This window comes from Rhopalosiphum padi, chromosome 4 (genome assembly GCF_020882245.1).
Source record: "Rhopalosiphum padi isolate XX-2018 chromosome 4, ASM2088224v1, whole genome shotgun sequence".
Taxonomy (NCBI): domain Eukaryota; kingdom Metazoa; phylum Arthropoda; class Insecta; order Hemiptera; family Aphididae; genus Rhopalosiphum; species Rhopalosiphum padi.
The window spans coordinates 31,114,003-31,137,690 of NC_083600.1; the positions used below are offsets into that span (position 1 = coordinate 31,114,003).

The window sequence follows — 23,688 nt, forward strand, 5'->3', positions numbered from 1 at the left end:
TATAATAGCATATTTGTCACTTAACATCCAAATAAATATTAAATATTTTAGAATTTTCTCAAACTTATATTGTAATAACAACACTGAAATTTATTTGTTAATTATTGGGGCTGAGTGATGGAAAGAGGGGCGGCAAAATTAGAGCTTGCCCCTCCTAGAATAATGTGTGGCTGCGGCCCTGATACCTACTAATATTTTATTGTCGCTTGAATTAATATTCGTCATCGGGCATCAGCTAGCAAAATTATTTTCGTACAAGATATTTTTCAGATATAATATATTTCGTTGACATAATATCGTTTTAAAAATGTTTAGCTAAAATATTCTGTCAAAATATTATCGGCTAATAATTCAGTTACTCCTTATTCAACCATTTCGTCTGGGTCTGATACTCTGACGTGCAGTGTTCTAAAAAAATATGTATATATATATATATATATATACTATATAGGTATATATTTTTATTATAGATTTATTTTTCTATGTGACTATGTACTATGTAATATAATATTGTTCACCTCGGTGCCCGGTCTTAGATGACTGCAATCTTTACTATGTCTTATTATATACCTATAAGGCTATAGCCTATAAGTAACCCATTCATAGATATATATATAGGTATATATTTAAAACGACTAGATGCCATTTTGTTCTCATCATTGAAGTCAACAGTTATATTTTATAAACAGGCAATATTTAATTATATTTATATACTTCATATAGATATATCATATATGTGTCGCTTTCGTAGAAGTATTGCGAAGCTGTTCCCACGGTGCCGTTAGTTCACATAATATATTATATATAATACATACACAGATCCATTATACATGAATATTTAAATATAAAGAACTTTTATAGAAAATTTAAACATTGACTCTTGCTTGCGTCTTGCATAGTGCATTTGTATGATGGTAAACTTTGATCAATTAAAATTTACAAAAAGAAAAATCCTATACGTATCAGGATTCGATAAGGGTCGGTACGTATTGTTATTCGTTAGTATATCGTATTCGTATAAGTAACTTTTTGAAGCTTAAACGTTCTATAATGAACCAAAATATACCGATACCGAAACACTTCAATTTTTTGGAACGGCTATCATGTATGCATTTATGGTCATAATATTATTATTTATTGTCCGTGCTAGTTTTCCACTTGTAATCAAAAAGATGCTGCGCAGCGAGACATTCGTATTTTTAAGCTTATTGTCAATGATAAGTGATAACAGGTTAGCACTTAACTGATAGTACTTATCACCGGGTGTTTGATTCTATAGCCTTGCGGCTTGTATTATTATTGAAAATATTGAAATTTTATAAAATTAAAACAATTTAATAGTGCAGAATATTAAAATTTAAGAAATATATGTCTTATGCTTATTCTATTATGTACAGAAATACATTTTTCAAAGTAGCTGATACCTGCCGTGCTGCCTTATGTAATAATGTGCTCAAGAGAAATGCTGGTCATAACAAATGGTCCAATATTAAGCACATAAAAGGGGCCAATGATCAGATGAAATCACTATTGTTTGCCAGGTTTAGCCGTCAGATGAAACTAGCCATCAGGGGTATGTTTGTAAACTGTTATTAGCAATTTAAATTCAGATAATAATTAATGTTATGCCCAACTGTATACCTATAGATTACCTACATATTTATTAATTTATCATATTACTGATACGTGCCGACTTAGGTAGATTCATGCATCAACGTAGAAATGAAATACTTGATGTATAAGTGTATTAATATTTTTATTATAAGTGTAAACTTGATACAAAATTATCAATATATGTAAACATAAGGTGTTGGTGAGCGGTGTTACGACCTAACTCTAAAATATTGATATAAAGACTGTGAATGGTGTTACGACCTGCCTCTGAATGTCTTGGATATCCCTAACCGTCTGGTGAGCTCTCGTCTCGATCATCCTTATATTATATATAGTCAATTTACAATAGAGTGGTGGTTATGGTGGTGGTGACTCTGTTGACACAAGGGACCTCGTATCATTATTAATATTCTCGTCGTTCGTATCGATATCCGTCTTTGCGAGTTTTGACTTTTCCAAGAAATGAGCGACGTGTGATCATCAATAAAATGTTCAAATTAAATAGTATATATTGTTTTATCGATATACGTCCTGGTCTTCACATACTCATGTTATTAATTTATAGAACGGAATATGTGTCACCAATTAATATGATATTTATATAAGAGTTTCTAAATGTTATAGACATGGGCTTGTAACATTACTTAGACATCACAAATTAGTTAATAATTATTATACAGTGTTTATCATGATATTTCGTTACCCTCATTAATCTGAAATATTTTTAATATATCCATGAATATTTTTTTTTGGAGATAATTGTTTTAATAACTCAATGTAACAAACATTATAAGCTTGTTAGTAATATGAATTACATAAACATATAAACATGAACAGTTCAATAAATTTGTATTGAAAATAAATCCGTTTTAATTTTACCCAACTTTAGTTTAAATACTAGTTTTTTCGTTAATTCTGCAGTACTGTCAGTGGCAGGCTGGCATGCCCCATGTACACTTTGAAAAATAATTGTGTGTTCATAAATATAGGTAGGTATAGAAAAATAACATAAGAACTTGAAGCATATTACATGTTCAGATGTTCTAAGAAGCTAAGGTCCTCATAAAATTGTTTCTACCAATAGGCTATACTTTAAGCCCGTCACATATAGCGCATTCCAGGCCCTTAATGTCCCAGTCCGCCACTGAGTACTATAGTAGCATATGTGTTGGATGAACATTACTCTACTTTCTTTTCATATGACAATAGTTTAATTAATATTAAAATGTTATATTAATATAATACAATATATAGTAATGTCAAATTTTTGATGTTGAGTATTTATGTCAGCATTTATGTGATCAGACAAAATGTTCTATCTATTTTTTTAAAATTATTGTTAGTGGTTTTTGGTATTGTATATTATATTGTTATTATTATTGTGATGTATTTTTATTTTAGATTGCTTTCTAATATTGTTTCCCTATAGTGAATAGTCAATACTCAATACCATTGTACAATTTATTATGTTCTGTGTAGTATTTATGGTTTGTAGTTACACTGTAACAGTTAAGTTACTACATTTCCTTACAACAGTTTAGTTTATCAAAAACAAATTTGACTACTTCAATTAAACTTAAAATTGATTTTCAAAATAAAAGGCAATTAAAATACCTATGTTATATTTTATATGATTAACTCAATCAATATATTTATTTAAACTAAAACTCACAATATTCATATTTAAAAAAAAATGTCTTAAAGTTTATCCATTAATAAAATAACTTTAATTTATACATTTTTTTTCAGAACAAAATGATTCAAATCCTGAAACTAACTCTAAATTGGCATCAATTATTGAAATGGCCAAAAAGAACAGTATGCCGAAAGATACTATCTTAAATACTATAAAAACACAAGTACAAATATAAATTAATAAATCCAGCAATTATGTTTTTTATATCTAATATGTTTTTATTTTAATAGAATTAAAGTTTAAATATTTGTTACGAATAAAAAGAACTTATAAAAGAATGATTTATTTTTACTGACAGTGTAATTTTTCTTTACTTTATTAATAAAACCATATTTACATTTAAATTTAAGTCACATTAATTTATTATATAATAATGTAATAATGTTAATTATAAAAATTAATGGATGTTAAAAAAATATATTGACCAATAAAAATATAATTCACTTACAATAATTTAATAAATAATTTTTTTTTCAGTCGAATAGTAAAGCAGATGTACATTGGCATGAAATTAAAGGACCTAGAGGCTCAATTTTATTGATTCAATCATTAACAGAAAATGTAAAACTACTAAAGCAAAATTTAAATACTTTAGTACGAAAATCAGGGTAAGAATTTAAAAATATAATAAACCTTAGTAGATTTTTAACGGAGAAATGAATGTATTGGTTTTATAATAATATTTTTCTTATTTATTTAATTTTTATCAATTATTTTGTAATTATTTTTTAAGTTGTTTTAACCACAAATAAAAATATTAAAAATGTCTTTTATAATGGTTTATGAGTTAAAATGTTGACAACTTTTTTAAAAATAAAGAATTTGCAAAATTATAGTTTAATTAAATTAAAACTTCATCAAGTTTTTAATTTTAATAGTTATAGGTATAAAAAAAAATATACACAATTCTTGGAGATATTAAAGTTGAAATATTTACAAAATTAGATATTTAAACAAAATATAAAATATTTATTTGTTTGTTGTAATTAAAAAAATATTAAACATAGGCATTTAAAACTTATCTTACTGAAATGTATTTTATAATTTTCTATACTTAATTAAATTTTAAAATATTTACATTAATTTTAAATTTGAACTTATTCATACTGTTGTATCGTATGTAAGTATTGACTGAAATTAATAATAATAATAATATAATGTATGCAATATTTGCAAAAATTAGTTAAACATACTGTATAACTAATAACTATTGATTTTATAAGAAATCATTAAATAAAGATACATAATCAATTGTATAATAGAAAAACTACTAATAGAAAAATAAATTACAAATATTATGTAGTATTATAAATAAATTATAAAATATCATTAGAAATTTATAAATACAGATTGACACAGTGTTTCTGTTCAAAATTTGTTATTTTAAACAATTATTTATCATTAAATTCAAATTTAACAGTACTATACATTTATTACAGTTGATAATAGATATACCTAATAAAAATAAATTAGAGCAACTTTTTTCAATTTTTTTTTTTTGTTATTTTTCATATTTTAATTTGTTATTGACTTACAAATAATAAATAATGTATTCTCTTTTTTAGAGCTTTAAGTATTTTTAGAAAAAAAAAATATATAACGAAATAATTATGTTATTGTAACATCAAAAAGCTCCTTAAAAACTCGAACACTTCCTAGTTCCTATTTATCAAAAATTATATTCATAGTATGTTTCACTTAATGAAAATATGTTAGTATATTATAACATTTTAAAGAAGTTTTATTTTACCTTCAATTAAATCAAGCACAATTTCTTTTGCTAAATGAAATTGTTTAAATGAGTAGTATGCAGTACATCCCAAACGGCTTCCGTCCATTGTTTGCTTATTCCAAAACTGCTCCCACCGAAAAAAAATTTACAAACAGATTTGCAATTCCTAAACTGCTAACGGTAATACCGGTATACTAATTTGTGCTCCTTTAAGTCTCTTATAAGTAAACAAATTTTACGATTTTTTATATTGATAATATCAAAATTACCGAAACATTGAACATAATTTCTATACTGAAATTATATATTATACACTTGTGTACTCGGAAAGTATTCGTATGGAGCATATAAAAAAATTGTGCTAAAATAATTTACCTATAATTTAAATTTTTGATTTTTTTTTATGTATATATACATTATATACGTGTTTTATATTTTTTTAACTTTTAAATTTAATTCACAATAATACGATAATGTATGTTTTTATAATTTACTTAGTGTTCACCAACACATTTTTAACCATACCTCTTTTGAAACAGTCTGTACGAAGTGAGGAGGAATTTGTGTTATAAAATACTGGAGGCGTTTGGGAATTAATTTACATTGTCGTAAAACCTTTTTCGACGGGAGTCGTTTGGGAATTTACTTTTTTGTAAAATGGGAGCCGAATGGGTTATGTTTATAGTATGTGCATAGTTACAAATTATTTAAATGTGAATTTTATTACTTTCAATGAACTGATAATTTTAAAGTATTAAATTAAGACGATGTCAGCGCAATATTTTTTTCTCTCTCAGACTCACTAGTAATATAGATATATGCATTTGTCTAAAATTGTTTTTTATTACTTGAGTCAGCTTAAAGTAAAATCACGTTTTACAAAAATGATGAAAAATAATATTTTTGAGAGATTGATTTATTAGTTTTTTGTTTAACTATTATTTGACTGACTTTATATTTGACTTTTAAAATAATAAAATAATTTTGTAAATTTAAATGGATATTCTGAAACAATATTAAAATAAATCAATATATTATATCCTCAAAAACATTATTGTCTATAATTTTTGTAATGAGTGATTTTACTCTAAGATTGCTTGAAAATATAAAAAAAAAATGATTTTGTGTATATAACATCTTCTCAAGCTAACTCATTTAGTCATCTATGTATTATTAATTATCTTTTTTTTCTATTTTATTAAAAGTTTAGCATATTGTGATTCTGGAGCTAAGCATTTGTTTATTCACAAAGGAATCCTAATAGCTAAGCCATCATCAGATTTGACAAACGCAGCAGAAGATTGTATAGAACATGCTATCAATGCTGGTGCTGAAGAAGTAGAAACAGATAGCGACGATTTAGAACCTGGCCATTATAAAGTAACTTTTTAATTTTATCCTTTAATTATAGTTTTAAGTATTAACTCAGTGCCCAGTAGAATATAGTAATATATACTAGGTAGTTAAGAAAAAATCTTTTAGCTATTTTAATATCTAAAATGTATTTGTCATGTATATTACTATCTTTATATAAAAACATGCGCATTTATTAATATACGGTTATCTTGAAAACTTTTAAACTAATTGGCACCAAATTTTATTCACAATTCTCTTGAAACTAAATGATAAAATATGAATAATTAATATAATTTTCGAATCATTATACATCATCCAGTAAACTTGCTGCAGATATACGTCCAATCTATTTTATATATAATTTAGGTACATATAATACAATATTACATGTATAGTCTATATAAGTATAGTAAAATACATAGGCGTAACTTGCAGGCAGGGACGAATGGGGGAAACTGCCCCCCCCATAACCAAACCACCAACTGAACTATACTATTAGTTAATTAGTAAATTTTATTATTGTTTGGTATAAAACTTATACTTTGTATAAAAAAAATTTATTAATGAGTTTATTTTGATTATTTATATAGTTTAATAATGATGATCCAAATTTTACTTATTTTTATAAGAATTCTGGCTGATGTATAATATTGCTATATTAAAAAAAACTAGCTTAGATGTAATGGGATGTAGCTAGGGCCGGATTGGAAAGGGTTTCGGGCGTTTCGGCTCACTATTCTCTGTATGCAATCGGCCCATTTTCCCACATTTAACGGTCCAACTTAAACTAACAAAATATAACATTTTTCTTATAATTATAATATTATGTAATTATGTGTACGATAATAATTTATATAAAGTATAAGATAAGTTTTTAATAATGTCCTAAATATCTTCAAACTTTTAATCATTTAATATTTCTTTTTCTACAGACATTAATAAAAAGGCATCCAAGCGATCATTAGATAATGAAGCGCGTAGACGATTTTTGATCATTTTTAATTTTCTAAATACTCGTTTACAATTATTAACGTGTCACAATATTTCCCCAATTCCGCTGTGTTTTTGTGATAATCCTGCAAACTTCCGAATGCTCCATATAAACCTGTATTGATTCGTATTATTGGCATAAAATATAAGCCCTTGCAGTGGCGTAATTTGGCGGTGGGCTGTAGGCAGGGAAATTGTCCCACCCTTGATTTTTTATGGGCTAGTGAAATTTTTGGTATGATAGGGGCATAGGGTCGCTGGAATAGTAGCTCTACTCATACAGTGGTGTCCTTTGGAGGGGGGCAGGAGTATGCATTTGCCCGACCCTAGATTTTAAAGTAGCAAAATGGGGCCGGCCGGTGTTTATCAGTTATAAACGGGCCGGGTTTTTTATAATCTTAATTCTACTAACTATTCTAGAATTTACTATATAATATAGAAGTCTGTAGTATATCATAATATAATTAATACGTATACGTACTAAAGACTTGCAAGGACTGGGACTTAATAAAAAAATAAAAAGGGCTAAATCAGGTTTTTTGGTAGAACTTTTTGGGCCGGGCCGGGTCGGACTTAAACCAAGGTTATTCGGGCTTTTTAAGGATTTGTTACATCTTGCATGGGCATTTTTTGGTTTTTTTTTTTATGACAAATAATCATTATTTAAAATTAAAATGATAAGTTCGATGTTGGAATAATCAAAAATAACGAATAGAATAACATTTTTGTATACTAACAACTATTACTCACAAACATTTTTATTATATAGTTGATTATTATGAATTATGATGTTCTAGGGCTAAAAATAAATCTCAGACCGAACCGAATTTTCTTAAGAGCTTAGAATTATTTTCGGACCGGGCCTGGGCTTTTTCTCCAAAAATATTTTGGATTGGACCGGAACGGGTTTTTTTTTATCAAAAATGTTTTGGGCCGGACCGAACCGGACTTATAAAAATATATCTTTGGACCCAAACGGGCTTTTTAAGAGCTTGGGGTGATTTTCGGCCTTTTTTTTACAACATTTCTTGGACCGGGCTAGGCAGTAAATGTATGGCCCTTGCAGGTCTATAATTGATATGAGTTAAGATTATTTATGTTTTAATACCTAAGTAATATGTTAATAAAACTGGAAACAGTTTGTGTTATATAAATTATAAAGTATAAAAAAAAGTGTGTTAAATGAGAGTTGGGTTTCCTAGCGAGCGGAGCGAGCGCCTTTTTTATATGTACTTAAAAGTTTTATAGTTATACGGCCAGTCATTATTATGTCCTACCCTAGCAAATATTGAAATGACGCACCTGAGCCCTTGCATAATTAATATTTATACATATTTTTTACATTACCATTTACCGTAACACGCGGCCCACTGTGCTATAGAATAGTAGCACAGTGGACCAATCCGGCCCTGGATGTAGCGTAACTACCAAATCGCTCGCTCTTAGACTTGGCTCTGTAAAACTAGCTCCCTGTAGGACGTTTCTCGGCTGTAGTTGGAATGCAAGAGAAAGTTCTTTAAAATTATGCTCCGCATCGGGGAAATTTTTTGTGTTAATACGTGATAGATAAGTTCGTTGTATTAAAAAATTAATATGAGTTTCGTAGTATACATATATTACATATTTTTGGGCATAAAACAAGATTAAAATCTCTAATGTATGTCATTGATTTCCTAAAAGTTTTAATTACACATTTATACAAATAAGTATATAAATCTCTAAAATCCATAGGAAATATTATATTATATTATGTTTATTTATGATATTTTATGAGTAAAATTGGTTAATATTCTTTTAAAAGTATTCTATAAAAATATATTCAATCATTGGATATAACCCTATAACTTAAAAGTTACATTATGTAATAAAAAAAATGCATTTTATATTAATTTAAAACCTTGTTTTAATACTTAATAATAAAAATACAATTAATTTACTTATTTTTAAAAACAATGAATAACTACAATGTTTTGTTCTATATATGTCATATGAAAAATTATGCCGGCTTGTATCATATTATGTAGTGAACCGTTCTGTTGGGATATTTTTTTGTATGTTGAAAGACAAATTTCACTGGTGTAAATTTCATACCGGTAAATTGCTATCTACTATATTTAGTGGAATATTGTCAATGTATGTTTTTGATTGCTCTGCTGCATTTCGTGATAATTTATATAAATGTTTTACAACAAATTTTGTTATATTTTTATTTTTATAAATTATTTAATCATACTTTGGTACAATTATGATATTATGCCGTTCATTTAGAAAATTAAAAGACGTTATTAAATATTAATACCAACATTTCAATTCTGTGTATTGTATATAACTCGTTGCAGCAAAATATGTAGAAGTAGCATCTTTTTAGTAACTTAAAATTATTTACAAAAATAAGATTTAACTATCGAAAAAATATAGCTTTGCATTAATATAAAATACATAGGAGATACTATTATAATATATATATTATATATATAAGATAAGTATAAGTTATAACTTATGCATTATAAATAGGGTATAGACAGAATAGTTTTGATTGATAATAATCATTAACCATTATTTTTTTTTATTATACTTTCATCATCAATTTCCGCTCCACGATATAGATCGTTAACGAATTAATTTAATGGTAGATATTTAGTTTAATTTAAATGCATAGTTTTATAACCGGTTAGATTATAACTTTTAAGGTTATAGGTCAAAATTCCAATTCATTTTATCGTCAAGGTGACTTTATTAACTAGTTTGTGTTCCAGTGAATATAATACGTTAGATTTAATTATTAGCTATAACGCCTATACCAGATTTAATTTATCTGTTATAAAATGTATATGTTTAGGTATGAATGTCAATGTATATAGTATATGTATAAGATTATTAATGTGTAGCAGCATCAATTTTTTTCTTCGTATAACGAGTTGTACTTGTTTGAGTGATACCTACATAATTTAAACTCTTGGTTAACAAAAAAATAAATATACTATAAAAAAAATAAATGTGACGTTTGTACATAAAACAAAACCTATAGATTTGGGGATACTGCTGTAATAATAATATAATATATTCTTTTCTTTTCTAAATTTTGGTTTGAACCTCTATCGATTCACGGTGTAAAGTGAAAGTAGTCTCTGTTGCTATCGTTACGTACTATAATTTATTGATTTTTGGGAAGAACACGCAACACGCTTGCGTCCACCTGTCGGTCGACTGTATCTCATCATCATGGCAACGGACAACCCATTAGATTACTATTTTTTTCTCAGAAATTGTACCGAAAACGAGTAGTTATTTCCACGATACATCCTAACGATTTTTATCGTTTTTATATATTAAAATAATATGTAAGACTGGGGCTATACATGGCGTATTTCGCCGCGTTGACCCGCGTTTTCCGCCGCGGATGAGGCATATTACGCCCGTAGTGTATAGTTACTCCGATATAAGACAATAAATTTTGAATTCGACAGAAAACGCGGCAGAATACGTCGTGTATAGCCCCGGCCTAAGCGTAGTGTTGTATCGTACTGTCATGCTTACTACTATAGATTATATTTTATATAGTGTTATAATAGCCGAAGTAAACTGAATATTGAATATAATACTTATATGTTATTTACTGCAGAAAAAAATATCAGTTAAATATTCCCATTATAAAAGTTCATAAATGTATATTGGTACTTGCTTAATAATAATTTGGCCCGGTTTTTAATTCCTTAAAAAATTAAAAATTTCCAAAAAAAATGAGAATTCAACTCATAATGCCTTGTTCCAGCGGTTTGTTCTGGATGTTGATGAGTAAATGAGTGTATCAGGCATATTCCTTTATACATATATATTATATATATATATATATATATATATATATAGATTAATATAGATAAATTTCAATTGAAAGATTACAGACAATAATTTATAATAAAATACTAGCAAAATAGTAAGAGTAAGTTCTAATTAGTAATAGTACTTTGATACACAGATTTCTTTTTCTTTCTATACTAAAAAGTAAAAGATATAGAAGTTTGTAATATCAAATGATAATAATAGAGTTGTATGACACGTGTGGCAATAGTGATGCGGTCATTACTCTTTGAGAGATGTGCTGTTATAGTATGTAATACACTGGTACAGTGATACGAGTCTAATATTTAATATTATATTATGTGTTCGACGAAAAGGAAATTTCAAACAGTATTGTATGTCGAGTTGTTTAAGACGACTAGCGATGACTGATTAATATTATATTAAGAAGACGATTATAATAGTATTAAAGACACAGATTTCGACGACCACTTACTACGTAGCAGTGGATATGGTTCAATATAATATATTACTCGTGTATTTTTCAATTATTTTCCGTTATGTGTCAGTTAAAATATAAAATCAATATAAACTAAATTACATGATTAATTTCATGATTTTTAAATCCTTAATTTTGGACATATTTATGTTATAATTATTTTAAAAACTGAGAATAAGATTCAACTTTTGTTTTAAAGTAAATTCAATGTCGATGAAATAGGTATTCGTCATTATTTGTTAATATCAAAAATATGTATCGAACAATTAAAATAGTAGTCTTTATAGCACACTTTAAATGGAATTATTGTGTTCTAATACTTAGTGTAGGTACTCTCGATTATCTGCGAGCGGACTATCCGCGTTGTGAATTATCCGTTGTCTTCCGCGGAATCATCGACATACCTTTATATGTATACAAAAATATATGTATCTTTACATTATATTTAAATATAATTATCGGTTTAATTGGGTAGTGATAGCCGATTATTCGATAACGACGTAAAATACAATACACTTGTTTAATACATTTGATTTTTAATATTTATTTATTTTTAAATTTATTTTTTAAACGATTGTATGTTATATTCTTACTAATTATAATAGTAATAATATGATCTGTAACTATTGGTACTAATGGACAATGGTACTAACTAATGGTAACTATTTAAATTAAGAGCACGCCATACCCGCATGTGTTGTCTTTGTCTTACTAACGTACATCTTAACAAATTTACGTTCAGCAGAATACATTTTGTGATGTTATCTTTAATATAAGTGTAAATTAACCTATTATCAAATTTAAAGGTAAGAATATTATCTAGAAATTACATATGCTTTAATTGATATTATTATTTTAAAGTGAGTTATAGCTATGTAAAATATTACAACTTTAAAATGTTCATATAACTCGTTTTAAAATGATAATATCAATAAAACTAATAAAAGCATATGTCATTGTCTAGATAATATTCTTACCTTTAAATTTGATAATAGGTAAATCTACTCTAATAGTAAAGCTAACATCATAAAATGTATTGTGCTGAACAAAAATTTGTTATGATGTACGTTAGTAAGAGAGAAACAACACATGCGGGTATGGCGTCCTCTTAATATAAAAATGTTCGATTTTTGTGACCCAAAAATGAATGTAGGTATACATATGGCCATCCTTAAGTAACCTATAACGGCTATAACCCAAGGGTCGAAAAAATAAACCATAAACAGTGAACACCCTCCAAGTCTCAAGGAATTTTATTAATATTACTCTTATTGAAAGGTAGTTTTTGACAAAGAAAAAAATATAAAGAAACATTCATTTTTGTATAATGTGTATATACATATTGTTATAACGTCGTTGTCGCTGTCATTTGAACGGCGCCGTTTCTCGGTCGACATCCATTAAAAATGGAGACGACCGATAATAATAATAATAATAATAATAATAATAATATAATATTAATCTTGATACAAATGCGTACAATGTGGCGCCGATAGACTGGCTACGTCGCGTCAGTAGGCACATGCGTCGTTTCCCGGGTGACGCCAGCGAGGGTTCAAGGACTAATAATATTTCACTTTCTCCGGCTCGTGGCTCACGATACCCGAAAAATAACGATCGGCGTCGGCCGTTGACACCCGCTGTTCAAATAACATTGTACTCGTGTGTCAGCGGGTTTTGTACGACAAACGCCATAAACTGTGTTTCTCCGTGTAGGCCTGCGTTTGGGGTTTCGTAATCCGCAGCGCGACACGTATACACGACTGCACAGTGCACACTATAATATAATTCATTATCATAAATTATACTTTATAATACGAGTTTACGACGATAGAGGAATTTAAACGAGAGAGATCCTCTTTTAATGCCACGAGTAGTGTGTATTGTAAATTATTTTAAATACAAATAATGATAATAATAAGTGCATACGTCAAAATTAGACGATATACGTAGGCATATAATCTATTATATAAGTATATATATGTGTATATCTATATGTACATATATTTCCTACGTCATCATGCTCCATTCAACGTAACACTACATTACCTTAGAAAATATTTGTTTTCATAAATTTTAACGTTTTTGACTATTTTGAATGATTACTTAAATTTTAAATTTTATGTTCAAAGAATATTATTTCGAGTACTTTGATCTATAAATATTAAATTTGTTTATACTTTAAATACTCATTTCGTAAACTACTCGTCCACAATTTGATGTGTATTGAATTACTCCAAAAAATATTCTGCTTTGGAATAAGGAATTAAAAATGAATTTGGTCTATGATAACGATAAAAATATTGAAAAATATTTTCAATAACGTTAATAGTTTTTGAAATAACGTGTGTCATACGTTAAACAATGGATCACCCGAAATTGAGTTTAGCGGCCATAAATATAACAGTAATATTATACTAATTACTAATATGATGTATATTATAAATTTATAATTAACAAATTGCACTGCATTGGTATAGTCGGCCTACGGAGCACAGATATACATATATTAAATATTTGATGAATGCATAATAAATAATAATAATGTATAGTTTGGACAAAACGAAATATTATTATATTTTATTTTATATTTATCCTTATAATATAATAGAATCGAGTGACCGAGAAGTTTCTTAAAAATTGTATATTTGGTAGACAAATGAGTAATGACAATGTTGCATTATTTTATATTTTGTAATAATATCGTGTATAATTCAACCCACGTTATGCGTGTATTGCGCGTTTCGTGCGATAAGTTTTTTTAAGTTAAATGTAACAACAATTTATTTTTCTATTCTTTTTTAATAATAGTATTTATTTTATGAAATAAAAATCCAATTTAAATTTTAAACAGATAGTGTTGTATAAACAATCTTTGATATATAGATTTATAATAAATAATTTCAAATTAAAACATAATATAGTACAAGATCGAGTCCGAGTCAAAGAACCGAGTCGAAAAACTTAATAACTCGAATTTTTTTTTATTCCCCAAGAAATATAAATCAATATAAATTCGAGTTAGATATCTCGAAGCTAATTTTTATCTCCATTCAATTTCGAGTTATCACGACTCAACTGTATATGCAAGTAGATAATTGATTTTTTCCATTAAACTATTTAAACTTTAAACTTTACACTAAATGCAAAATGATATCTTTATATACAATGTACTTATTTTTATTTTGTCATAAAAAAAAATGTAATAACATTTTTTATATTAAAAATTCAAATTTCCATATGTTGGTTAAGTTTAATCAGAAAGCATAATAGCAAACAGTAATATTTATCACACCAAAAACACTTCATTATAACTCCGTGCAAAAAAAAAAAAAGCGAAGTTTAAAAAATGTTTGTAGTGTCATTATAGTAGATTATAATGATTGGCATAATGATTAAACCAATTTAACTGAAATTAAGTAAAATTCCGTTTTGTAATATTACAAATACCTATGATGACAGATAAGATCAATTAAAAGTTAAACACTTAGCATATTATTTTCTATAAATTATTAATTTATTTACGAATTTTACTATAGTAGCTACTTATTTGTATTTATTTAAGTATACTTTACACATAGTTACATGTCCTGTCAAGTGTAGGTAAACAATATAATGACTAGTATTTAACTTTACAATTGATCTTATTTGTCGTCATAGGTATTTAAATTACAATTGTAATATTACAAAACGGAATTTTACTTAGTTACCTTAATATATCACATCTTTTAAAGGTTTAATTATGACCTACTAAGTATAATGTCACAACAGAAATTATAATTATTTATTAGTTACTTAGCTTTTTTTTACACGGAGTTATAACGAAGGGTTTTTCATGTGATATCAGCTATATTTTTTTATAAAAAAAGCCACAATTTTATTTGACTGTATTTAACTTGAATACGAATTTTAATATTTTTTTATATATTCGTAAATTATATACCTAGTAATAATTATTATTTCTATGACGTCATGACGAATGATGATACGGCAAACACCGTTGGTCCGGCTCCGTCGTCGCCGCCGCCGCAATAATATGACTATGGGGATGCATAATCAGCGGATCGGGAAACATTATATTTTACGATATTTTCGTCGTGTATGAAACATCGGTCTTTAAAGTACTTGAACATTTTTGGTTATACCCGCATGTAGATCATAGAAAATTTTCATTCAGCAGAACACATTTTGTGATGTTAACTTTAATATTAGAGTATATTTACCTATTTTCAAATTTAATGGTAAGAATATGAAGGTAGAAAATGTCATGTGCTTTTATAGATATTATCATTTTAAAGTGAATTATTCCTATGTAAAATATTACAACTTTAAAATATTCATAACTCAATTTGCTATGATCTACATTAGTAAGACAGAGATAACACATGCGGGTATAACGTCCTCTTAAGCCATCTAACCAATCAACTTGAGAGTTCCTCCGTTCCCATCTACACAATATTTTTTTTATTGATCGATTGATACCTTATACGACATTATATGTTCAGCCATTTGCTCTGCAAAGCTTTTTTAACGGTTTTTCACTGGTACAACTCAATTTATTGTTACTATACGTTAGTGGCTACTACTCAATTTTTTTTTTTTACTTAGCTTCTCGCCACTACCGTCGCGTTGGATAAGATGATACCGTGTCAACAGACAACTAATAATAAATATAACATAATTTCAGTTATTTCACATTCAATTCATTAATCCATTGAAAAAAAATACTAGTATTTATAATCAATTTATTAAACATTTAAACCTGTCTTGTGGGTTTCGTAGTATCAATCAATTTACATTTTCAAGTGTCATATTAATTTCTCAGTTTTCGGTTTTTTGTATTCTAAATATTAAAAATTAAAATATGAATACAAAAATTAAAGATATAATTAATCAAACAACAAATAAAAATGAGAACATGAAATTTTTTGATCAAAATAGTTAATAGGTTAATATTTTATCAATGTCCTTTCAAACGCGTTATTATATTGATTAGAAATAAATAATTTAAACTGTAAATATTTTATAAGTAAATATTTGCTGTTTATTGCTTGGTGTTAAAATGTAATATTTTCCTATTATAATAATAGTATTGATTATTATACAGTTGTCTTAAAAAATACGCTTTTTTAAATTAGTAAAAAAAAAAAATTACAAAAAAGGATAAGTACAGTTTCAGTATAACATCTGGTCTATGTATGAAAAATAAAATTATGCTATTGCTCTGCACTAGCTTGTTGACAGGTCGAAGTGTGGTCGAGAAAATTAACAATAGCTGCCTCTTAGTGCTCTCTAGTGAGTTTCACGAGGACGCCTTAACTTAACCGGGGCTTTTGAGATCAACAGTTGAATCAATTTTTTCGAATTTTTTATTAGCCGACGTATCAATACTACCAATGACACATTATGACGAACGTCCCGCTCTATTAAGAAACGAACACGAAGTTGTCGCACAATCTCCGTACCACTTTCGTTAGATTGGTAAAAAGTCTTAACAACCACCACACGTGTTGAAAATTGACATTCGGTCCATGTTGACATTTGGCAAAAACTGATTACAGAAAAACAACCAACCGAATTGATAGTAGATTAAAAAAATAATGAGAACTATGTTGTGAACATAAAAACAAAAAAAAATTGCAACTGATTTGAAAAAATGCGTTATTTTTGGGACACTGTATATAGTATAACAATGTATTATATTATACTATATAATATAATCAATGATAATAGGTATACTCGTATATAATTAAGTAGTGTTTGTCTGTTAACCTTTTAGACATATTTTACCATTTTTAATGAATATTTTCAAAAAGAAATAAAAATTCTATTAGCTAAAAGATTTATAAGATAATGGATAAATATTTCAGGTTACTATGTTATTTTATTATTTATACGTATTAAACATAATTAACACGCCGACGTTTACATTAGAAAAACAGACGACGTCTATAGAATTCTACAGGAACCTGTAGAAACCAATGAGTAATGACTGAGCGGATTTTATAGAAATATTTATAACGTTGTAATAATCCCATTCGGTGTTCGATGTGATTGTGTAAAAGTACCTATTGTAATATTTTGAAGAAACAAGTCGATTCAAAATATCGTAGCGAGAAAAAAATAATATTATTTAAGCCGTGTCCACGTCACTGAAGCACGCAGTGGAATGGGCCGTATAGGCGAGGGGTCCACGACCTGTGTCGGGGGAAGATGGTGTATTATCATTGGACATTGGATCAATCGTTACATTTTAACAACGACGCATTTCGGATGTGCGACCTAGGGGTTATCGTTAACGTCAGCGCTGCAAATAAAATTAAAATCAACTATAAGATGAGGTAAAATAATTGAAAAAATTGAAAATATATATAGGTCTTTGATTTTTTTTCAAAGCAACGTATATTATAATATAAAAAAGAATCCCAATGTTTTAGTTTAAAAGTATAAGAAAAGTAACGATTGTATTATGATTATTATTGTTATTGTTCCTAAAATCCTAAATAATCGTTTTAAAGTGAATATTTAAAATTAATAATTAAATACATAATACATTAAATCAAATGGTATATACTAACATTATGATTGTGTCTATAAAGAAATACGTTTACGTTTTAAATATTTTTAAACAAATATCTATATTAATAATTAATTTAACTCGGAAGAATAATGTATCCCGTGAAAATTAATTTTTACTTTTTTGTTTTTCAATTTTTTTACGTCAAATCTTATAAATGTTTTGTCATAAAACCTTTAAGTGTTTTCGGTGGGATATTAGTACAATAGTACATCGCTTATTTTTGCACACAATAATGAAACATTACGGTGTTATTAAGTAATGTAGCTAGTTCTATTGTATTTTATACGTTTATAAAAATAATTCATAATTGATACTGAACATTTTAATTTTAATCTATGTAGTATATTCATATTCTTAGTAAGCAGCATGAAATTATTTCAGTATTTGGGTGAAGCTGTGTGTTAAATAAAGTCAATTTAATATCCTTTTTCCTCGGTGCTTTCTCTATCTCTCTCGCACACACTGTATTCATGCAAACCGAGCTCCACGAATATTGACTATACGACACACGTGCGCAGTGGGCTCATCCTTACGCACGCACACTCACGTACACGCACCGCACACACATTATATTACAAGAAGACGCCGAATATAAGCACTAAGCAGCTCTATAAACCCAAGGCCACACGTCCAAAATGCGTCGTTGTTAAAATGTAACTATTGATTCAGTGATAATACCCCCCGACACAGGTCGTGAACCCCTCGCCAATACCTATTCTAACGCGTGTGCTCTGCGTCCGGTTACTTTACTCGCTACGATATTTCGACTCGACTTGTTTCTTAAAAATTACGATAGGCACTTCACCGCATTCTTTTGGAACACCTGCACCGTGCGTTATTATCACATGGTTTATTATACATTATAATATTATATAACATATTACTTTAAAAATAAAATCCGTTCAGTCGTTTCTATAGGTTCTTGTACAATTCAAAACATTTGTCCGTTTTTCTAATGCAAACGCAAGCGTGTTAATGATGTCTAGCACGTACTAACGTAGTGATCCGAAACATTAATCTATAATCGTGGCGATGAATAAACTGATGTTGTCAACAGTAGTATGTCTGTAGTAGATGTTATTTGAGATTATTATTGATACCAAACTTAACGTTTCTTCTTTATTTGTATGTGACGTCAATGGATATTTTAGAGAATTTTTACTGGGTGACATTAAAAAAATAAATTCACTCTACATGTCATAATCAAAAATTAAAATCAACAAATATTATGAGCCTAAAAAAACTTTTTTGTATTAAATATATAATTCAATATTATTTACCTACTACATTACTGTATACTTGCGCAGTTAGAAAAACCCGTTGATCACGAGTTCAATGAATAACATCAAATGAAAAAATTAATAAATTAATTTTATTTAACTAATTAAATAAATTAAAAACTATTGAAACTAATAAATTATCTTAACAACATAAATTAGCGGACTGTAGGTTGTTAAAAGGTTTAAAGTGAAATACATTTCAGCTATAATAGCTTGTAGGAATAATGACTAAAATAAAATCGAAAACAATTAATTTGTAAATATTTGGCAGAATGACTGAAGACCAGATGAAACATATTATATTTTCGCGTGGAATAAATTTAATTATTATTCTATGGGTACCTACGGTGAACGGTCACATAGGTTTTCCATTCTAAATAATTTTTAAATTTGTACTTCCAAAATTCAAATTATCAAACGAAATGATAAATACATATATATAATATATAAATAAATAACAACATATAATTAAACATAAGAAATAGTATTATTAAATAAATTATATAATAATTTCAAACACTGTCATTTTTAAAAAATATCGTTGATTTTTCCTTATTTTCAGCATGACATCGAAGATAGAAGTTGAGTTGTATTTTAATATTATCCGATATTGGAAAATCGTTGAAACTTAAAATTATTTAAAATTGTCGGTAATTTAGAATTAGTTAATTAAACGTTTTTAATAATATTGCTTGCCTAAACTAAATGTATCACATTATATTCCACCGTTAGGTGAAAATTACTATATGTTATATACAAGTATTTTCTGGTCTACAGTATATAATAAAATCAGTTCACCAAAAGCTAGGAACCTAGACAAAGAAAATGAATTACAAAATTGATTTATTATTTGCAAATCGCAATGCTTAATTTGGTATACAATATCTGTTATGGCCGTTCGAACATATATTTTTTTTAATTGGCTACCTGCTGGATATGAATAGATGGTATGTTAAAAATGTTTCTCAATAAAAGCAGCTGCGGTACGGTCATAAACTCACAACCAAGCCCTCTTGCTATGATTTATTTCTCCCCTTCGGTTGTTGCTTTTGTGTTCTCTCTTTGTAGGTATAATGCGCGCAACACGTTGCCACGTTTTCGCTTTTACTTTATTTTCATATTATTCAGTAACATTTCACTTGTATACATCAAGGGTGGCAACGGTCGAACAGCGTACAGTATTGATCGTTTGGTTGCTTAGCAACACCCTATTTTTGGTGAAATTCCCGGGCTACAGGTTATAAACAACTATAGAGAACCAACTTCGTTATAAATTTATAATATAATACGTTGCAATCGGTATAATATCCAATAACTGTTTTATTAAATAAAGAAGTCTGTGCTTAAATTTTGAAATATGATTATGACAATAATCTAAATAAATATATTACATTTTATAATATATTGTTACTCGGTTCTTGTCATCAATGACGAAATTTTGGATACAAACTTCTTTAATAAGTAAAATCGACTATTTTCCTTTTTTCCAGAATTCCTATCATTATATTGTGAGAATATAGGAATAAGGAAGTTTGCTATCTACTAACTAGTTATTCCTATTATATTTCCGAACCCACAGCAGTATAGCACATATTACATAATATTATACTCTTTGCTTACCTACGACCACTTGTAGGCTGTAAAATGATGTTTTTAAATAACAGGTTTTTATTCACGCCGTATGGGTTCTGACGCCCTCTTGACCCCTCCGCCGTCTCCGACATCAATTTGTTAAGTATACATAATAGTTATAAACGTTTTATATTTTATGTCCAGACAAGCAGAACGGCGACTTATAAAAACGAAATATATTATTATTATTATTATTATTTTTATATAAATTACTAAAATCTTTTTGTATATAAAATAATAATACGTCTTTTTATCAATATTCTACATATGAACATTAATCTTTCAATTTAATCTGTTGAGCTAACATTGTACTTAATATTTTGTAGTAATATATAAAAGCATCTGCAGCTATGTCTTAATAATGGTTTATTTTAACTAAACTCATCAATTACTAAATGTAGTTGTCATTTAAATTATCTATTAAAGATATTTATGGACTTTTTATGATTGTCTATAGTTATTTAGTATAAACATATAGTTATGCAAACGTAGTTCCGTACCATGTTGGTTTGAGTTGTAATTTGTTTGATATTAACTATAGGCTTTAAAAACAGTTGACCTAAATAATTATCACAGTCTAAATCATACTAAATAAGCCCTACTAGAATGTTATACAATCATACAACCTGACATAATTAATGATTATGGAGAATAGTTTTTATACAGTAAAAAACAATATAACTCGTGAATATAGACGTATTTCTGTAGGTAAAATTTTTCAAAATTCTTTGACCATCAATCGTAATAAAATTATATTAATTATTTATGCTATATTGATAAATTATTATATTATTATCATTTTTAGTTTTTATTCGTATAGGCGCCAGTTTAAAATATTTAGTATTAATACACTATATATACATATATTATAAAGTATTTAATTTAAAAAAATTCAGACACGAATCCTAGCAATAATAATCAAAAATTAAAATTCTTTATAGTATATTTTTCTTGGAGTATTTGTATTACTCTGAGGTATTTATACGTAAAGTATACAATATTATACATACATAATATGATTTATCAGGCCGTTTTTATTGATTAATTAGATAGCTTGGTGCCTTGGTATAAAATATTTATATATTTTTTTTTAAAGATTTTTCATTTGGTAATTAGATAACATAAATAATCTCAAAGTAATATTAAGACAAAATTGATTTATTTAATTTTATTTACAGTTTATTTGTGAACCAAATGATATTGCCAAAGTTCGGACCAATCTTGAAAAATATAAGTACGACATAGTGCATGCTGAAGAGGAACACTTGCCCCTACAAAAAGTATCATTAAGTGAATTAGAATACGAACATTTAGCAAAATTTATTAATAACGTTCAAGGATTACCGGATGTCATTCAAGTTTATGATAATGTAAATTAATGTAATGATGTGAAATTGTTAATTATCAGGTAATACAAGTTTGTTAATAGATTTTATTAATTTATGTTGCAGTTTTTATTTATCTTTTTAAACTAAATTATTACCTTCTATTCACAACAATTTTAGATTCTGAATAGAGTAAGTATAGTAATAACAATAAGTACAGTGCATTACGCCGACCCTGTATTACTCACTTATTATACTGATGTTTTTAACTTATTCTGTTATCGTTTTTTTCTACTAGAACATAAAAAATAATCTAAAAGTATTTATTAATTATAAATTAAATCTAGTTGTTTCTTTAGAAAAAGGTCAACTTTAAATGTTATTGATTAGTCTTATTACGCACAAAAAAAGCTATCATGAAATTTCAGCGGATAAACGATAACACATATTATACGTATTAAGGTATATTATCGGTTATTTAAAAATAAACTTTGGTACACATGTTTTGTAAAATAAAACAAAATATATAAAAAAATTAATTTATAAAAATAATAATAATAAAAACAGGTTCAAATTATTTATTGTTAACTTATGCATAGAAACGAACGTTATGAAATACTTCAAATACTACAATGTCATGTAAAATATTTTGTACAAGTAATAATGTGAATTTTGAAAATATTACATTTTATTTTAGTTTTGTTATTATAGGTACCTACACTTAATACAATTAGTATTTTGTATAATACAAATTACAATTATTATTTATAATATGATATAATTTGATACACACACACCTAAACAGTAAACACCCGTGATATATAAGCTTATATAAATCAATATTAGACGAATTTACACATACACAAGTTGATTATTCTTAAAATTATATATTTATAGGCACCATTTCTTATACCTTTTAAAGAAATGGAAATAGATTTTAGGTATATATGTTTATCGTAATTATCGTCATTACAGTAAATAGGTAATAGTTGTATAATCGATTGTTATAAAAATATATTGCTATATTATGTCAATTTTATTCATTTCCACTTGACATAATAATACATGCTAATATATTTTTTATTTTTTATTTTATGCAATAACTACTGCAGAAGAGATATCATGTACTGAAATCGTAAGATCCTACACGAGAATAACAGGTAAAAAATTACATATGTTAATTCTT

At 27.1% G+C, this 23,688-nt stretch overlaps 1 protein-coding gene across 1 annotated transcript; it reads left to right on the forward strand.

Moving 5' to 3' along the window:
- The first annotated feature begins 1,265 nt into the window (after nucleotides 1–1,265).
- LOC132930599 (translational activator of cytochrome c oxidase 1-like) lies at nucleotides 1,266–22,616 on the forward strand. Its single transcript, XM_060996546.1, has 5 exons — nucleotides 1,266–1,573; nucleotides 3,364–3,473; nucleotides 3,788–3,918; nucleotides 6,248–6,422; nucleotides 22,356–22,616. Exons 1-5 carry the CDS (start codon nucleotides 1,369–1,371, stop codon nucleotides 22,554–22,556), a joined length of 822 nt encoding a protein of 273 aa, XP_060852529.1. The 5' UTR covers nucleotides 1,266–1,368; the 3' UTR covers nucleotides 22,557–22,616.
- The last annotated feature ends 1,072 nt before the right edge of the window (nucleotides 22,617–23,688 follow it).

Bases quoted from the DNA above. Each gene is read 5' to 3' on its own strand.
- LOC132930599 (XM_060996546.1), top strand. From the start codon at position 1,369: ATGTCTTATGCTTATTCTATTATGTACAGAAATACATTTTTCAAAGTA. The intron at 1,574-3,363 runs GTATGTTTGTAA...ATTTTTTTTCAG, and splicing joins GATGAAACTAGCCATCAGGG to AACAAAATGATTCAAATCCT. The intron at 3,474-3,787 runs GTACAAATATAA...TTTTTTTTTCAG, and splicing joins TAAATACTATAAAAACACAA to TCGAATAGTAAAGCAGATGT.